General features: G+C 33.3%; 2 protein-coding genes and 1 long non-coding RNA gene across 4 annotated transcripts; 1 reads left to right on the forward strand and 2 right to left on the reverse strand.

Moving 5' to 3' along the window:
* The first annotated feature begins 3,700 nt into the window (after positions 1-3,700).
* LOC136207171 (uncharacterized) lies at positions 3,701-8,805 on the forward strand. Its single transcript, XR_010676601.1, has 3 exons — positions 3,701-4,759; positions 7,016-8,004; positions 8,115-8,805. It is a non-coding gene; the product is annotated as an uncharacterized lncRNA (long non-coding RNA).
* LOC136207170 (receptor-like protein 46) lies at positions 5,030-7,180 on the reverse strand. The gene is made up of 2 exons (XM_065998459.1): positions 6,474-7,180; positions 5,030-6,275 (listed from the first exon to the last, which is right to left on the reverse strand). Exons 1-2 carry the CDS (start codon positions 7,178-7,180, stop codon positions 6,269-6,271), a joined length of 714 nt encoding a protein of 237 aa, XP_065854531.1. The 3' UTR covers positions 5,030-6,268.
* Positions 8,806-11,774: 2,969 nt separating the features above from the next.
* Positions 11,775-18,952, reverse strand: LOC136205888 (glutamate dehydrogenase B). 2 transcript variants are annotated; one of them, XM_065996730.1, is made up of 10 exons: positions 18,903-18,952; positions 18,585-18,640; positions 14,852-14,982; positions 14,669-14,782; positions 13,401-13,622; positions 13,244-13,318; positions 12,975-13,091; positions 12,648-12,898; positions 12,357-12,432; positions 11,775-12,267 (listed from the first exon to the last, which is right to left on the reverse strand). In XM_065996730.1, exons 3-10 carry the CDS (start codon positions 14,957-14,959, stop codon positions 11,995-11,997), a joined length of 1,236 nt encoding a protein of 411 aa, XP_065852802.1. In that variant the 5' UTR covers positions 14,960-14,982; positions 18,585-18,640; positions 18,903-18,952; the 3' UTR covers positions 11,775-11,994. The 2 variants fall into 2 exon arrangements, with proteins under 2 accessions (XP_065852802.1, XP_065852803.1); XM_065996731.1 differs by lacking the exon at positions 18,903-18,952 and having other exon boundaries at positions 14,852-14,968; positions 18,585-18,774.
* Between the last annotated feature and the right edge of the window lie 832 nt (positions 18,953-19,784).

Below are 19,784 nucleotides of genomic sequence, written 5' to 3' on the forward strand. Positions count from 1 at the left end.
GATTGTTTTTTATTGTGTTTAATTTTAATATCTTTAATCACTTGATTAACAAGGAAATTACATGAATTTATATTTATGACAAATTTTATTTTAAATTTTGTCAAATAGGAAGTTACCAATAACTGGTTAATTTTAAGAAGGTTGAAACTCTGGTTAAAATTTAAAAACGATTCTGATATTTTTAAAATAAAAATGACGGATATGATCTAATGTATATAAAAAGGGTTAAGTGCATCATTGGTCATTGAACTTATTAAGGCGTATTGCTTTGGCCAACACACCATTTTGCTTGAAGGTACCACAATGAAGCAAAAATTTATTGAGGTGAATATTAGGATCTTCGTGTGATTCCCCATCGAATTGCCCTGAATTTTGAATCATAGCAGGTTTGATCTCGAAGTTGTTAGCATCCACTGCTGGATCAATAATGCTTGAAGTGACCTCCGACCGTAAAGGTTTGAGCAGATCATGAATAGATGGAAGGTTAGCCATCTTTTCTTTTTCTTCTTTTATCACTCTTTGCTCGTGTTGAATTCTGCGACTATTTCTTTCAATTTCTATATCAATATACAAAGGAAATATACAAAGGAGATGGGCTTCTAGTTCTTCAGTAAACAAGAAAAAAAAAATAAAACTTGGATTAATGAGAATTCTTTGAAATAGTATCAAATAAAACTAGTCCCTAACAACAACGTCAAAAATTTGATCGGCTAAAAATGTATAACTATTAAGAACAAGTGAATCCTATCGTACACAGTAATAAAGTTTCTATAACAAAGAAGTAAAGCGATTAAATAATTAATTTGTTTAATATATGAACGAGAGGCTAGAGGATCCCCGTACTAACTCATATGGATCAATAAATGCATATTGTGTGTATTAAAGCTAACTTGAGACGCTGATTTTCCATTACAAAATAGTAATTTCGACCAAGAACCACTAAATCCACTTCAAACACTCTTAGGCCTATGCTTGGTTAGGCAAAATCCTTGATTGTGTTTGAAGGCATTAGACTCTATGAAAACCAAGGTAAGCCGTAACCTACACCACGAAGCCGCACTATCTGGTTAGGGAATAGGATTAACTAATATGCTAAGCTAAATTGTTTACTTGGTTAGGTTTCTTAGATAGAGGTAAACGATATTTTAGTTAATTCTCTAATCAAAACTCCTACAACATAACATAAACACCTATTTAATGATTTATACTTGTTAAGCATGGTTCACCTCCAGTGGTTTAGCTCATGTTTGAGCTAAGACACAAAGGAATAATGAGACGGAATGTATATGAACTCATGCTCAACAAGTTTTGATTATCAATTCAAAGTTAGAATGAAAGAGAATGTAGATGAAGAGAAACTTGAATTTAATAAACTTACTTGAGAATAAAAGGTGCAATAACAAAGTAATGTCTAAGCTTGCTAAATAAACGAAAATAGAACGAAACTATAAACTAAAACTGAAGTGAAAACGAATTAACAAACTAAAATAGCACGAATGTTTGTAAAACATAAAAAGCCTAAGATACAAGTATCTGAAATACGACGTAGAAGTTCCTACCCATAGGAACCTTAAAACGTCCCCTAATGCATCAGTAAATCTTCTATCCTTCTTATTGTCGAATTAAAGTTGGAGAAGTAGGATAATACGAGTGTTTCTAGGTAGAGTTTTGTTGTGGCTATAATTATGGACTCGGTCGTAGCTCATCGAGCAGCATCAAGGTAGCTCGTCGAGCAACCGTGTAAATACGCATTCTGACTTTGACTTTGTATATCCTTAGTTGACTCTAAATTGACTGCTCGTCGAGTAACCATGCTCAGCTCATCGAGGAACATTGAATAGCTCGCAGAATTCTCCAATTCTCTTCGTTTAAAGCCTGAAACTGTTACTTGAAATAACTATAAAATTTAATCAAGATCAAAATATGATAGAAAACACTTATAATTAGGGAAAACACATAAAATGACTAAAAAAATAAAATAAAAAAATTATACTATAAAACCCTATCTAAAGTGGTGATAACAAGTAACACAATTCACCAAAACTATGAAATAATATCCTTTGACTTAAACCATATTCTAGGAATACGTAAAAAATGTAATTAAACAAAAATATGTGAAAATAATAAACACAATTCACCAATAATCATTCAACAATGTTTAAAAGTGAATTATAATAAAAAACAAATAATAATAGAATATATTTTGTTATGATAAACTCATAGGTGCTGCACTGCCTAACCAGCGTCACCCAGAAAACTGAAAAACGTCTAGAGGGCAAAAAAAAAAAACCTAAAAGATTAATAGAGAAAATTTAAAACAAATTGTTGACCACCTAGGTTCTGGCGCCATTTTCTTAAACACTACTCCATCCGTTTCATAATATTTGTCTTTCTAGAGAAATTTTTTTTGTTCCATAATGTTTGACGTTTTGATTCAATCTATATATATTAATTGATGTTTTACCAAATACACCCATATTTAAGTTGCTTTTTTATTTTAGGAATAGATAAATTAATTGATAGATACAATTAATACAAGGATAACAATGTCTTTTAGTTAACATTAATTACATTTCTTAATTCTTATGCTTTAACCTTAAAAGACAAATATTATGGAACAGAAGGAGTAATTAGCAATATATACATTACTTGCAGATGTTTGATTGTTGCCTTGCTGCTAGGGGTGAGCATGGTCCGGTTTGGTCCAAAAACCAAATCAAACCGAATTGGACCGAACCAAATTAACTATATTTTTTAGGACCAAACCAAACCAAATTATAATTCGGTTTGATCTGGACTGAACCAAATTATTTCAGTCCGGTCCGATTTGGTTCATATTTGGACCAAACAAAGCACTAGAGACCTACAATTACTTGTACCTTCACTAACTAAACAATTATATAAAAAAAATAATCATATAATTAGTTTTTCTTTTGTATATATAATTAGTTGAGAGAGAAAAAACATGTTTAATTGTTTTTTCTTTTCTATATATAATTAGTTAATTAATTTAAAACCTTAAAATTAAGAGTAGTACATATTATATTTCGGTTTGGTTTTGTTCGGTTTTGGACCAGACCAAACCGAAAACCAAACTAGCATAAAAATTAGGACCGAACCAAACCAAAATATAATTTGATCCGGTTTGGTTCGGTTTTTTCGGTCCGGTTTTTTCGGTCTTTGGATTTTCGGTTCAGTTCTGCTCACCCCTACTTGCTGATGTGATGTAGATGGAATTAAACTTATAATTTGATTATACTGGCTTCTAGTCAACATGAGAGGCCTCATGTTGAGTGGGTAATGCAAAAACTCTGTTGAGATTAGGCAAGGGTTCTTGAACCGATATTTGGGACTAAATGGTAGTGAAGTTATTATTTAGCCATTTGTGAAATATGATCACTTAGGTCCTGTTGGCTGATTACATTAGTTGTTAGCTGATTATCTTTTTTGTTAGTTGATTTGATTAGCTGAATGTGTAAATTTGTTTGATAAAACTTAGCTGATTGCTAATAGCTGTTTGTGTAAAATGATAAACAATGACATGGTAAGACATTTATTTGGGGGTTAAAGAGTAGTAATTAGGGATAAAAATGTCTTTAAAAAGGACAGAGCAATAAGCTAATTAAAAAAGCTCGTAAAACCAGCATTTTCAAAATTAGTTTTTGGACCCAACAAACTGTTTTAAACAACTCTTCACCGAATACCATTATTACAGATTTGACTAGTAAAATACTTTAAATTGTCTCAAACCTCTAATTTTACCTCCATAAGCTCTTTAAGAAACAGGGCCTTAATCTGACTCTTCATGACAACTGGTCAGAGAGAAGCCAACGTCCAGCGAACCCACTCCGATTAGCAAGGGCAAAAGGAAGGTTGAAGATAATTAATGTATAGCTAATATATGTATTTCATGTACTTCATATGGATAACATCTCTTTCCTACCTACCACTTTGGTCATTCTGAAAATGCACTTTAATAGTCATCAGACACATGTCAGTTTTGTGTTGACTTTATGCTGTTCGGATTGTGACAACGTCAGGTGGTGCACACTGCCAAGTGTCAATGTTTTATTGGGCCTACGACATTCGGATCTCTGAAGTGTCAAGGGTACGCTCTATCCTTTGTCTCATTTTCTGTGCACAACCGTTTACAGTAACAGTTGCTTCTTCCAAACCGTACGAGTACCTGTTGCATCTTCGGAGAATATTCCTTTCCCCAAATCGGACGCCTCCCGTTGATCTTCCCAATACGAAGGATGACGTTATTCCACATATGAACTAATCATTAAGCTTAACTCATCTTCACACTAACCCGAAATTGACAATATTCATAGCTGATAATTGCCACCTCTACTGCTTGGATCAGAAGTTTTGTAACTATATATCTGTTAACAAATTTGGTTGTATGATTATAGAACAATTAAGTAAAATATGCTCATAATCATCCGACAACTCCGACTTCATAATATTTAACCAGGGCTTCTGCAAGGAATAATATTCTGGTATCCCAAGGAGAAAAAAAACTCTCAATTTTTCCTTCTCCGTTTTCTTTTTCCGGTGTTCTGTCCTTTTCAATGAGACAAAACCCTAAATTCAATTATGATTTTCTGCTTACCTCTAGTATTAATATAATGCCTGTCAGTTTGAGAAAATCAAATCTATCTTCATGTCGAATTTTAGGAATCTATAAGAAGACGACTTGAAGAAAACGTAACTAGCAGAGATTCAACAATTTGAAGATGCCGAGATCAGGTTACAGGTAATTCTCCTTCAACTCAATTGCTATTTGTGTGTTAACCGATTCATTGTGTGTGTTTTTTATAAGTTATTTCAGTTTTTTTTTTGTTAAGAAAACCCCTAATTTCCAACTTCGCCGTATTATCTTATCCATTGCAATCTATGTTTTGTATCTGTTAAATTGAGTATGGTTGGGATGAGTCTATTAAATAGTGAATATGTTTAAGGCTATTAAATTAAGTATTAACTATTAACTGAAGGTCGATCGATATTGCAGGCTTGATTGCGTTTAGTCTGTGAAATTTATCGTCCTGAGAAATTTAACAATATGCCCGGCTGCTCCTCAGGAGTAGTCTGTATTCTCCTATTTTTGTGAAGCCTTATGCTTATGCTATACTATTTATATTTTCTCATCCCGCATGGATTTCAAGTTAACCAGCCATGTTGGTAGGTAGTTCTAGTGGCGAAAATAAAGGATTAAGATTAGGCCGGCATGAAATTTTAACATTTGCTGCCCTTCTGATCTAATGCAATTTTTGAAGGTCTATTGACTTTCAACATGTTACTTGTTTTCACATTTAGACTGCTATTCACAAGTCTTTCATCGAACACGTATTTTAAGCTACAGTCATATCATGATGGGGATTCAAACTATAGTATAGTTAAGAAAATTTATTAGAGCATGTCTAAATCTGTGAAAAAAATGCAAAATATGGCTCATGTACCTGTCTATTTGAGCTGTTTGAGTCTTACCTTAAAATTTTAAGAATGTTTAGCATTTTATATAATGTTCTTCATGGTTGATAATGGTCAATATGTTAATTTTTACTAGATGGAAGGAGAATCTCTTCATAAAATATTGTCTAGACGTCTTAAATTTCTTAGTTTTTACTAGATAGTCATGGAAGTGTGGGTAAAGTATGTAATTCTGCTGTACGTAGAGTATGTTTGTATGTGAAGTGTCGGTAGAGTATGTAATTCTGCTAGAGTATGTTTGTATGTGAAGTGTGGGTTTCTTTTGTTTCTATGCGCTTTGCTTGATTTTTGCTTTAGTCAAGTATTTACTATATTTAGTCTTATTGATCTCGAAATTCGGGGCTGAAATTTGTGTATTTACTATAAGATTGTGAAATCTTGTATTGTGTACATTTTGGAAACGTAACTTCTGATCCATTATCAATTCAAGATTTACTATTTGAGTTGAAATTTGTTCTATTAATCACCTCTTGCCTTAGAAATGTTTTGTTGACACCCTAATTGGTGTTAGAAATTTGTATTATGATCAGGGTTTTTATGATAATATGGACAAAAGTTGAGCTTGTATGAATGGAGTCTCATATTTTATAACGGCTGCAATTGAAAAAGTGTCTATCAATGGTGAAATATGTTATCCATGATGTAAACGTTCACATAAATCCTTACTTGATCCAGAAGAAGTGGAAGTCAACTTGATTTGTCATGGCATGAAACCAACTTATCAAATTTGAGTGAATCATGAAGAATCAGTCCCTTCATCTTCAAGTGTTAACCCTCATAACCTAGAAAATCATGTAGATCAAATAACTGCAAATGTCTAAATTCCATTATATTGAAATTCTTTTACAAATTTGCGAGATTACAAAATCAAGCCTATGAATAAAAACTAGGGAAAAAAAAGAAACATTGTAATAATATTACTTAAGTTGCACTCATAATTTGCAGCTAAGGAAAACGCTCAAGAGATACAGATACTGCACCTGAAGCAAAAAACATTATTCCTGAGCCTGACATTGCGTCTTAAACCTCGTCTTGGTGCAATATAGAAGTACCCTGAAATGTACATTACCAAAATTGTCGACAGAAATCCTGAAGGAAGTCCAATCACTGCTGTTTCCCATGAAAACCAGTCCTCCCAATTTTCATTTTCTGTTTTTGTCTCTGGTGGCTGAGGCTCTGAAGTGTCACAGGGAGCCTGAATTTGCATCCCACACAATCCAATATTATTGTCATAAGATTTTGGATCATTCATCCTATCCATTTGAGGACCATTAGGAATACGTCCCTGAAGCTTGTTGTTGCTCACATCCAATAATGTGATCTGTAACAGCTTTCCAAATGTTGGAGGAATTTCACCTGAAAGATTGTTGCTCGACAAATCTAAACTCTCCAAGTTTTCTAGATTACCAAAACTCATTGGTATTCCTCCTGAAAATTTGTTATTTGATAAATTAAATGACTTGAGATTTTTCAAATCACCTAAAGTATCAGGAATTTCACCTGCTAATTTATTGTTTGACAGGTCTAATAATGTGTACAGATAAATATTTTGGCTGGGAAGACCTTGCTGCAGCTTCTTCCAAAACACTTGTAAAGCATTTAACTGATGATCCTGTGAGAAGAAAAGGGAAGGAAAGGTCTTGTAGGTGATGATATTTGGTGAGGAAGCATCATGATCACGGATCATCCCTGTAAGATTTCCCAAATTAGGTGGGATTTTTCCACTAAGATTGTTTCCAGAAATATCAAGTATTTGAAGAGCAGTGAGATTTGACAGATTAACTGGGATAGATCCTTGATAGAAATCTCCATGGTCAAAAGATTATTTCCTAAATCCAAAAAGCGTAAATCTTTCAAATGCAAAAATGATGATGGAATTCCTCCAGAAAATCTATTGTCTCGTAGTATCAAAACTTGGAGATTACTGAGATTCCCAATCTCCACAGGAATGTTACCTTGGAATGAGTTAAAACCCAATCTCAAGTTTTCCAAGTTGGAAACTTGTCCGGCTTTGAAATCTAACGAGTGGAACAAATTCTCAGTGAGATCGAGACCCTGCAGACTACTCAAAGAAAGCAGCTGTGATGGAATGGAGCCATTGAAACTATTGTATTTCATATCAAGCCTTCGAAGATTAGAAAAATTGGCAAAGCCAAGTCCAGAGATTTTACCATGTATATCATTATAAGAAATGTCAAGATCAATTAGTTGTTGCAAGTTAAACAATGGAACCAAAACATCAGAACTCAAATTGAATGGTGATGAATGGGTGAGATTGGAGAGAGAAAGTTGGGTGACCTGTTGTCCTTCATCACAAGTGACTCGATCCCAGTCGCAGCAATCAGAAGCAGAAATGGAAGTGTTCCAAGATTGAAGGAGTAAAGAAGAGGAAGTGTTTCCCAAGAGAAGAGCTTTGAAATGGAGGAGGGCTTCTTTCTCATGCTGAGGGCAACCATGGCATGGACTTGAGAAGAAGAAGATGAAGAAGAACAAGTATATGCAGAATAACAGGTTAGTTTGCCCATTTAAATTGCTGTTTTTTCTGTTTGCACATTTCTGCACTTGCAATTTTAATATAATATCTTATCTCCGTTGACTTGACTTAATAGAGAGTTGTTCAGGCATATGGAGAAGTAGATGGAGATGTTGATCATAGGATTAAATCTGGTTGGACGAAGTGGAAGAGTGCTACGGGATTCCTTTGTGACCCCGGCATGCCAAATAGATTGAAGGGAAAATTCTACCGCACGGCAATCAGACTCATAAGATGTCGGTGGCGGAGATGCGTATGTTGAGATGGATGTGTGGTCATACGAGAAAGGATCGGGTGAGTAATGAAATAATTAGGACAAAAGTAGAGGTTACATCTATTGAGAATAAAATGAGGGAAAACCGACTAAGGTGGTTTGGCCATGTAAGACGAAGAGCGTTTGATGCGCCGGTTAGGAGGACTGAAGAGTAGCAAAGGGATGTAGTGCTGCGGGGTAGGGGAAGACCTAAGCAAACTTGAAGGAGGGTGATCGAGAGTGATATGAGTGTATTGGAGATTGAGGAAAATATGGTAGTGGATAGGAAAGAATGGAGGGAGAGAATCTCTGTCGTTGATACAACTTGATTTCACGGTTTTATATGATGGTTCATGTTAGCCGACCCCGAATCATTTCGGGACTAAGGTTTTGTTGTTGTTGTTGTTGTTGTTGTTGTTGGAGTGATGTTTGATAAAATTGAAAATTACTTACTGAACAAATAAGTATTGCTAGTAATTTGAAGTATTAAATAGGCTTAATGCTTCTCCAACCCCCTTAACTTGTCCAAATTGGTCATTTTACCTCTTCAACTCATCGAATGTCCTATTTACCCCATTAACTTCATAAAAATGGTATTTCTTACCCTCTTAACTTGTCCAAATTTGTCATTTTACCATTTCTCAACTCATTGAATATCCTATTTACCCCATTAACTTCATAAAAGTTGTATTTCTCACCACTTATGATCCTATTTACCCTCTTAACTCCATAAAAATGGTATTTCTTATCCCTTTATAATAGTAAAAAAAGTTGAAAAGAGAAAGAACGAATAAAAAATACAAATAACAAGAACATTAATATAAACAAGTTAAATACATTATATGTAGGGATAATGTATCAAAATAGGCCTATGATTTTTGGGGAAGTATCAATTTAGGTTCCACTTACAAAATAGCATAAATATAGGTTTAACGTTTAAAAAAAGTTATCAATTTCAGCTTCGATAACGGATTGTCAGGGGTGAAAAATACCACTTTCATGGAGTTCAGGGGGTAAATAGAACATTCTAAGAGTTGGGGGGATAAATGGACAAGTTGAGGGGGTGAAAAATACCACTTTTATGGAATTAAGGAGGTAAATAGGACATTCGATGAGTTGAGGGGGTAGAATGACCAATTTGGACAAGTTAAGGGGGTTGGGAAAGCATTAGGCCTATTAAATATTAGGGTTAAGGTGCAAAAATACCCCTAACGTTTTAGACCAGGAGCAATTTTACCCCTAACGTCTAAAATGGTGCAATTTTACCCCTAACGTTAGAAGTTAAGAGCAATTTTACCCCTAACGTTAATAAATTGGGTCAATTTAAGAAATAATTCATCAAACTGTCTTCTCGGTCATTAATCTTGTTATCTACACTTCATACGTGTGTAATTTTATCAGTAACAAATCACAAACATTTGTTGGGATGTGAAAAAAAATAAAAAAAATAAAAAAATACACTGTCTTTTTTGTACAGATTAGACAAAAAAAATTCAAAAAATCCACCGAATCTATAAATATTAATCTCAAATTCTATAATTAAATTATAAAAAACATGAAATCCTTTTTTTAGAACGAATTGTTATGCAATTGGTCCAGAATAATGAACAAAAATATCGGTGTTCTATAATACTGTCTGAAATTGATCCAATTTATCAACGTTAGGGGTAAAATTGCTCTTGGCTTCCAACGTTAAGGGTAAAATTGCACCATTTTAGACGTTAAGGGTAAAATTGCTCCTGGTCTAGAACGTTAGGGGTATTTTTGCACCTTAACCCTAAATATTATAAGTGTTGAAAATATTAAATGATATAATTGTTATTCTATACGTATGTTTTTAAATTACGAACATATTATTTGAAAGGATCAATTTTATTAGGATTTGTTTGGCAGAAAAAAAAAGAGTGTTAGAATTTTTGAAATTGAGAGGACATACTTTGCTTTGGATTTATTTTCCTAGATTTGACTTGGTAGTATTTAATTTCAGCCATTAAAAATGTGGACATAGTGTGTGGTTATGTCGATGTTTATTGACTAAATGTGATGTGAGAACCATCCCATGAATTGATAGAAATATGATTTGTAGTGTAAGAATAAAAGTTTCCTTGGCAATTGTGGAAAAATGATATTGATCTGTAGCGTAAGAACAAAGTAAGTATAACTTCTATTATATCTTGCCAAAAAGGGTAAATACTCGAGCAAGAAGAAATTAGCAAAACCATCTGTCCGAGAAAGCGCAGTGGCATGTATGAGTGAGGTTGAGCCTGTACGAGGTTTCTGGGATTTGAAATATTTAATGACGTTCTGGATTTTGAGAAGAGCTTTGAGGTCCCGGTATTCATAAGAGCTTTAAACAAAGAGAGGCTTTCAGGTAATAATTACAATTATTACTTGCAAACATGACTCGGATTTTCTATATTGTTATAAACACATTACATATCTTCCGACATGATATTAACGTATTTTTGAATGATTAGTGTTAAAAGGTTAATCCAAAAATGATTTAAAATATTTAAAAATGGTGCATCCTGTATTTTTAAATAGTCACCATTAATAATACGTACATAGTAAAATTACATGTGATCCAAAAACACAACACAAAGTCAACATTAACCCTATCATGTTAACACGATTATAACACGATAGTTTTTGAATTGGACTAAGGTTGATTCATTTTGACACTAATTCGGACCTGACACGATACAAATCCGATAATTGTAACCTCTAGCTCAAATGACATAAGACATAATTGCAAGTAAATAAAGACACAATCAGTAAAACTCATTTTCAAAGCTTTGAAAGATAATGAAATTGATGGTTTGGCTTCAGAATTTCTTTATGTATTTTTTTAAGATTAATATGTATAATTGAATATATATCTTTTAGGACTCCAAATTATCAAAATCATTGATCAAGGCATAATATCTATTTGCCTCCCCAAACTAAGGCTTTAAAGTCAATTAGGATTCCAAATTATCAAAATCATCAATCAGATCCTGAACTAAGCAAAAATCACCAATTTTAGAGACCTGATTAATGATTTTGATAGTTTATGGTCCTAATTGATTTTGAAATTTTAGTTTGGGAATCCAAATAGAGATAATGCCTTTAATCAAATTCAAAACTAAAAAGTGGTTTTGCACTTCATATTTTTTGGCATTGGTACGAATGATTAGCAATTTTTGCATAACATTTTAATTTCTTGATTTTTCGCATAACATTTCCTTTATATTTTAAGAACTAAACATAAATATGATTAGATAATTTGTTGTCCATGTAAATAAATTGTCTAATTATTTATCAATTTTTTTTTAAATACTATTAATAAAATAACACGTGCATTGCACAGAATTTCGACTAATTTCTTTTAAAAAATATAACATATATATAAATCGAAAAACCGATCTAAATCCATTTTCATATTTTTCTTATCAATACTCGTGAAATCCATCAAATATAACGGCAACCAGTAATAGCAGTTGTACCGAAGGTGGAGACCGTAACCATGCAGAACAAAAAGTTCTGTTTATGACCATAAAAACATAAATTCTTATTATGATACCAATATTTCTTATTGTGAAAATAAAAGAAATACATATAACAAAACCTTTGGTTGGTTAAGGATCCCTCATAAGATATGAGATATCCCAAATAAATGAGGACAAACAATAAGGCTCCATCTTTATCTTTATCTTTATTCATACTAGCAGCTTTCTCAAGCTTCCCAGCCTCTAAGAACCGTAGCTCTCGCAACTCGGTTAACTCCTAGCGTAAAAGCCCCCATTCGGAGATCGCAATTATGCGTCTTGCACATCTCTTTCATGTCTTTGAAACCTCTGTTCATGTATTTTTTAAGTTCATTATTCACTTTCTCTTCATCCCACATGAATCCTTGAATGTTCTGCACCCACTCAAAGTAACTTACGGTCACTCCCCCCGAATTTGCATATATGTCCGGAAGTATAACAACTCCTTTTTTAGATAAAATCTGCGAAAAGTAGGCGAATCACCGTTAATGACATTGCAGGATTCGGTATAAGAGAATGTAGTTAGAAATGTAAAGTAGTAAGAACAAACCTCGTCCGCCTCTGGATCCGTCGGATGGTTAGCTGCTTCAATGATGAATTTGGCTTTTACATCATTTGCATTATCCCTTCAAACACACCATAGAAACACAAAAGCCAATTAGTTAAACTACAGAAGATGTTCATGTTTGAGGCTGCTGATATAAGCTATGTTGCACGAAAACTAACTCTGGAAACGTTATTTCTAAGAAAATTTAGCTAGAAAACCTAATGGAAACTGAAAAGAAACAGGAAACGCTAGTGAAGAAGAGTTTCAGTGCAACATAGGATATAAGAAATGAACCTGTTGATGACACCACCAAGTGCTGCAGGAATAAGAACATCACAATCCTCGACTAATATCGAACTAGGATCGATAGAATCCGCGTTATCGAATCCTTTTACGCCCTTTTGTTCCTTGGTATGTTTGAGTAGCCTTGTAATATCAATGCCATTTTTGTTCCTTATAGCCCCAGTTATGTCACTAACAGCAACAACCTTCCCACCTTGCTCATGTATCAGCTGAGCAGCCCACGAACCGACATTGCCGAAACCCTGAAATCAACGACGTCTATCAACACTTGTCCTGATAATTCGATCAACCAACGAGGGTATACAGAAGCTAAAAAACCTGTATGACAAAGCGTTGTCCGGATATGGATTTTCCGTGCTCATTAAGCAAGGCTTGTATTGCAAATAGAACTCCTCTGCCAGTAGCAGCATCTCTTCCTAGAGATCCACCAAGATCCTAATTTGAAAATGAACATAAACATAAACATGAAAACACATTCAATAAATGTGATTAAGCAGTTTTGTTTGAATTTGGTCATTCACCGTTAGATCTAGGTTTATTAAAGTCATTAAAGTCCGTTATAAAACTATGTCATTATATGTACTTACAATAGGCTTTCCGGTGACAACAGCAGGCGAATGTCCATGAAATTTCGAGTATTCGTCTAATATCCAAGCCATGGTCTGTTTATGAACGACATAAGGACATGATTGAGCATTGATACAATTGATTTACAAGGACATAAGAAGATGATTTATGAAATACCTGAGGACCAGTGCCCATATCAGGAGCAGGAACATCAATGTGAATTCCAATAAGATCATGTATCTTCTGAGTGAAAACTCTAGTGAGTCTTTCAAGCTCAGATATGGATAAATCACCTGGATTGCATCCAATTCCACCTTTGGCACCTCCGTATGGGATATTTGCTACTGCTGTCTTCCATGTCATCAGCTGTGCTAATGCATTCACCTCATCTGGATCAACCTGATAACATCCATACATTAAAATGGTAGCTTAAAGTTTCATATTATTCCATTACACGGTTCGAGCTCTAGCACCCTTTCCGTGGTTTCTCTTCTGATTAAAGTTTGTTGTATGTCGGGTTTTGAACTTCACAGCTAGTTCAAGTGACTAGAAAGATTTCATATTTATAGTCTAATAAACGGATAAAATCCAAATTTTCTCCTAATGTCTTTTAGAAAGTATAGACACACAGGTGGATTTAGGGGGTTTGAGTATCTACCTGGTCGTCAGAAACATCTAAAATTCTATAGAAACTATGAACGGAGCTTTAATTTTTTAATGTAAAATCACTAAAAAAATATCAATTTAGCACATATAAATCATCATAAACATCCCTCTCTCAGTGAATCTTGGATAAGTGACATGCTGGTAACGAAAGAAATGGTAAAAGTTTGATCTTGACATTTTAAACTTGAAGGCATTTTCAAAGATAACAGTGTACGAGCAATTTTGGACACATATAACAAAACCCATAAAATGAGATGTTTATCTCGATACAAAGGCGGAGGAGAGGAAGCACGGAATGCCACCACACCCCTGGCCGTCAAGAACGATCTGTTATAGAGGTGCTTACGCCCTTGTCTTGTCTGTTGATTGCACCCAACAGATGAAACGTTGTGCATCTTATTTCTTTCTTTCTTTTTTGTCTTAACCCACGTCATTTTGGTTTGGATAGCGGCAAATATGTATTTTGCATCCCGAGCAATTAAAAACCGACTTTGCCACTATCTAGACCTAAACTTTGCTTCAAATTTGAAACGTTAGCAGAATTTTTTTACCATTTCGTATGTTAAATATACATTTGCACTTCCTGAAAATTTTTAAGGGTAAATTTGAATGTTATCCCACTAACAAGTGGCATTGAAGTTACGATCCTAGATTATCTACGCTCTAATTGCTTAAACTAATTCTCGAATTTAATTCTTATTATATGCAATATGCCTTGACTATAAGACGGGTTTGATGGTGAACTTCAAACTGATTAATCGAATTGAAAAATAATGTACCTCAGGGTGATATCTGATTCCTCCTTTCATGGGACCTCTAGCATTATCATGTTGCACCCTGAACCCAACAAAAGATGCCAATGTCCCATCATCTTTAGGTATAGTACATTCAACCTGCAATTTTATTTAATTTTTTGTTAAAATCTCATTAATAAAAACAGCATCTATAAATTTAAAAATTACCTTAATTTCTCTGAAAGGAATAAGCAAACTCTTCTCAAGTTTGGAGTCTAAACCCAGCAGCCTTGCTGCAAGCTTGAAATTTCTGTTTGTTGCCACTAAAGCATTCATGTTTTGCTCCTAATTAAGCAGAGCTAATGGATGATTAAGAGTTAAAGACCAATTTAATCACAATTATTATGACAAGATAAAGACGGAAGATGTATATATATAGAGAGAGATCAAAGTCAACATAATACTGTAAGAAAATTCCTAACGTGTTTCCGCGTAATATGGATATTTAAAGCAATGAACGTTGTTGGCTTAAGAAAATAAGATGAAGGACTTGAAAATTATTTTGTTTTTTTCCCAAGATAAGCATCACGTGGATATGACTCGACAAAAACCTGATAAACCTTATATAAATTAATCTCTGCCATCTTAATGGACGGAAACTCTGGAAATTTCAACACCAGATTTGAACATTTTATCAAATATGATATATATATAGTTTAGTTAACCATTTTGGCCCCTATATTTCAATGTTGGCACATTTTATCTTTATACTCTGTTTTTTCTGGGGAGAATTAAATTGACCACCAACTAAAGTTTCGTTAATAATTTATCATGTGTGCCAATTAAGTTTGAATTGAGTTGTTAATGGGTTGTTTTTTTAAATTGAGTTGTTAAGCGGTTGTTTAAGTTAGAGATTTCGATTTTAACTGATGCAGAAAATTTTAATTGAAAAAGCTAAATAGCATTGAATTGAGATTTAGAATTTACTAATTGAATAAAGGCCTAATACATTACCAGCTCTTTGAATTTGTCCAAAATAATAGATTGACTCCCCGAACTTTACAAGTGTCTCACCAGCCCTCTAAACTTGCTTATTTCGTATCACCGGTTCCCTAAACTTGTCCATAAAAATAGATTAATTTCCTGAACTTTGTAAGTATTTCACCAACTCCCTACACTTGCTTATTTTGTAACAACTAAATACAAAAACTTATTAAACCTAAATTAGTTAGTATTATGGTTTTTGTATTTAGTTGTTACAGAATAAGCAAGTACGGGGAGTTTGTGAGACACTTATAAAGTTCAGGAGCGAATCTAATTTTATGGACAAGTTTAGGGAGCTGATAATACGAAATAAGCAAGTAGGGAACTGGTGAGATACTTACAAAGTTCAAAAAGTCAGTCTACTATTTTAAACAAGTTAAGAGGGCTAATGATGTATTAGACCTTGAATAAATTAATAATAATAATAATACGTGTGTTGTTTAAAGGCACATGATCAAATTATGCCCTCCCATAATGTAATCGGGCATGTACTATTTCAGAACCATTAAGGGGCGAAATGTGTTAAAATTAAAATAAAGTGGTTAAAATATTGAATTATAGCAAGTACATGGAACAAATGTGCTAAAACAATAAAGTAACAAAGATGCAATTTTGTGGGGGGAAAATGCAATTTTAATAGGGTTATTTTGGAATATGGATATGCCAATATTTTGTTTTTTCAAATCAATTTCTTACGAATAAGTAAGATATATATATTTTTTTTTTGTGATGAATGTAATATTTTAATTGTTAGTGATTCCAGATAAGGATGATGAGAAGATGTTATATAGTTTTTAATTAATAGAATTATGCAAATGAATGTATATATAGAAATCTGATCTGTATCCAAAGATTCCCACTAATATAATAAAATTAAAATAAAAATAGATAAGGGCTGTTTGTGCTTCCTCAACACTTTCGAGCAGCCTGAAATTTTAGTTAAATATATATTTTTTTTCTTAGAGGAATTTACTAATAAGAAAAAAGCAAAAAAAAATTCAAAAAAAAAAAAAATTAATCAATTTTTCAAAAAAAAAAAAAATTCAATTAATGCATTGAATTATTAATTTTACAAGTAGATAGATGCTAGTATGATCAAGATTCATACGGATTAATTAAAAATAATATCTAACACTAATAAAAATTACTAATTAAATAATGAAATTAAAATTAGAAATTCAATAATTAAACTAAATTAAAGTTAGAATATACTCCATCATGTATATTTATGATTATTGGGACACTTAAACTTTAGTTACGCAATACTAAATAGATGCAAATATAAATTTGGTAATTGTGGTTATCTATCATCCTTCTTAAGAAAAAATCTAATCTAAAATTTGAAGTTTCACTTGGGAACTTATAAGTGTTCATCGTATACGAAAAGAATGGATTAAAAAGGAATTTAAGTTTTAATTGTGGTGAAACTCTTAGTCTAATGGTTGAGAGTTTACCTATGCATTGGGAAGTCATGGATTCGAATCACATCCGGGTTTGTACGTAAATTTTTTTTTTTTTAAAATAAGTTTTAATTGGGAAGTAGTTTGCTAATAATGTCAAAATTATGAAACTAGACTGCTATAGGTTAAGTTTATGCTGGGGCTAATGCAATAATTCCCACAACCTATTAAGCATGCGCATATATAAAAAAAATTACACGTTATCTTAAGACTTCAATCCCAAGTTTCGAGAGACGGGAGGACTAGAACAATTCCTAGTAGAAGTGATTCTAGCTGCTGAGGGACTAAGCCACCCGAACCCTGTCTCCATCTTTGATTTCAAATCTCACTAACTGAAGATGTATTTACCTCATTAATAAAAAATATGGATAGACATAACATTAAAGGTTGAAGGGTGACTAAAGCAGAACAAAAATATATCTATTAATAAGATTTAAAATTGCATCATCGGTAAATATTGAACATAAAATTACATTTTGTTTTGTACACGTAGTAGTGTAGGTTAAATTCACTCTAATAATAGGTAAATTACACACCTGATAATTGAACTTTAATAATTTTCAGAGTATGATCACTAAACTTCAAAACATAATATAAAAGTCAATAAATTTTATATTTTCTAATATTATGGAATTAAACTTCAAAATGTAATATAAAAGTCATTCAACTTTACATTTTATAATATTATAGTCACTAAACTTTAACTAACACCTAAAAATGACCTTTACCTATGGTAAATTACACCTATGGCCACTGAACTTTATCAATTTTTACATTATAGCCACTGAACTTCAATTCATAACAGTATGACCATTGAATTTTACACTTTTTAACACCGGTAGCCACTCAACTTTAACTAACTCCTCAAAATGACCTATAACAACCTCAAAATGAAAATATTCAAGAATTAAAGTTGTTCAGAACAACATTTACCATGAAACTACATTTTATATTTTCCAAAATCACATTTTTTGGAGTTTTCTCTCTTTAAAAATTCACACTCTCTCCTAACCAAACAACATTTAAATGACAAAACGAAAATTTTCAAGAATTAAAGTTCCTTAAAATATCATTAACTTTTCAAAAAAAAAAAATTTTGAGGCCTTCAACCGTCGTTTTGAGACGTTGAGTGGTCATCGATGTTAAAAAGTGTAAAGTTCAGTGGTCATACCATTAAGAGTTGAACTTCAGTGGCCATGGGTGTAATTTACCCCTTTACCGACCTCAAAATGTTTTTTTTTTTTGAGATTGTCAATACACATTTTCACGCAATGATTGAAGTTTCTTTTATATTTTATGTCGAAGTTTAATAGTCATACTGCGAAAACGAGTGGTTATGAATGTAATTTACCCCAATAACAATAAGAATAGCACTAAATTTATACTTTATCATAAAACAAATCACTTGAGAAAAGAAAGAAAACATATGGAAAAGAGGGAAAAGAAGAAAAGATTACCAGAAGTGAAGAAGGATGAATTGTGGAGTCCAAATTCAGTAACTGAAGCACTAATTCTGCAAATAAATAGGAGAGGAATGAGAATCACATTCCTCTAAGAAGAACAAATTACAAAAATGAGATGGACCACAGAGGAATAATAAATTGGTTGGTGTCTCCAACATGTTAATGTTTTCACAAGAGATAGCAGAAGAGAACATGATGCTCTCTTCCTCAGTACAGAATAGTGTAACAGAAGCTACCAAACTCAGCTTCCATTAATATTGTCACTCATCATTCTACCAATTAGAGAGGATAGAATATAATAATATTGCATACGTGGACTCCTCAAGGATCGAATGTGAATCCTACGCAATACCCATGGCCTGTTTTCTTGTTGAAATATTTTTTCCAAAGCTTTTTATAGACAATATCATAAGATGGAGATTTTGGCATTTAATGGTTTTTCATGGTGGTGGACCTCTCACAACCATACTCATCAATTGTTGAAACTGAGGAGTCATTTTAATGTGCCAAAACTCTTGAGGTCCAATTAAGAAACAAAAAAGTCTAAGCCCATTAGGGATAGTCTAATCGGCGCTAGGAACGACCTAGATCTTTTCGGGCGTTCTTAGATCGGAGTCGAAGGATAACCAGGTCATTTCGTTTCATGTCAAAGCTCATAAATACAAGGTACTTGATATCCATAAAGAAAGATCTAAATTTTTCTCTCTAATTCATTATACTTATAGTAACTTGTTTGTCAGAGTATATTCATGGGATGCTCCCGTTATAGGTCCATGCAATCCGAAGGCGTCCACATTGTGGGACAGCGACAAGAGGGGACCCAAGAGCAAAGGGAACTGACCCCTCTGAAAGACAAACCAAAATGATTTTGGTACCAAGAGGAGATATAAGTCATTCGAGAAGGGGCACCGCATATGCAAATGACTCCTCTAGATAAAAGAAATTGAATGGACTTGCGTTATCGTCGTTGCTTCCATTGTTCTTCTAATTTTTTTAACATGGGTTGTTGGATACCCTGCCCCTCCATACTCATTGAAGGTAGGGATACGAAACCCCCTAGGCATGGGTTGATACCGAATTTTCACAGATTTGGTTGATGAGCTAAGGCTCATCAGGAGATCCCTTTGGGGATTCCTGTGTGCTCCTGCTCGATGAGGTAGAATATTTTTGGGCAGGGTAAGAACCCATTCCTGC

Source organism: Euphorbia lathyris, chromosome 9 (genome assembly GCF_963576675.1).
Source record: "Euphorbia lathyris chromosome 9, ddEupLath1.1, whole genome shotgun sequence".
Classification (NCBI taxonomy): Eukaryota; Viridiplantae; Streptophyta; class Magnoliopsida; order Malpighiales; family Euphorbiaceae; genus Euphorbia; species Euphorbia lathyris.

What these genes read in the sequence shown, in the direction of transcription:
- LOC136205888 (XM_065996730.1), bottom strand. Translation starts at nt 14,959, where the DNA reads ATGAATGCTTTAGTGGCAACAAACAGAAATTTCAAGCTTGCAGCAAGG. An exon ending in TTGTCACCGGAAAGCCTATT is followed by an intron (nt 13,092 to 13,243) that starts GTAAGTACATAT and finishes TTTTCAAATTAG; the next exon opens with GATCTTGGTGGATCTCTAGG. An exon ending in CGGATCCAGAGGCGGACGAG is followed by an intron (nt 12,268 to 12,356) that starts GTTTGTTCTTAC and finishes TACTTTTCGCAG; the next exon opens with ATTTTATCTAAAAAAGGAGT.
- LOC136207170 (XM_065998459.1), bottom strand. Translation starts at nt 7,180, where the DNA reads ATGATCCGTGATCATGATGCTTCCTCACCAAATATCATCACCTACAAG.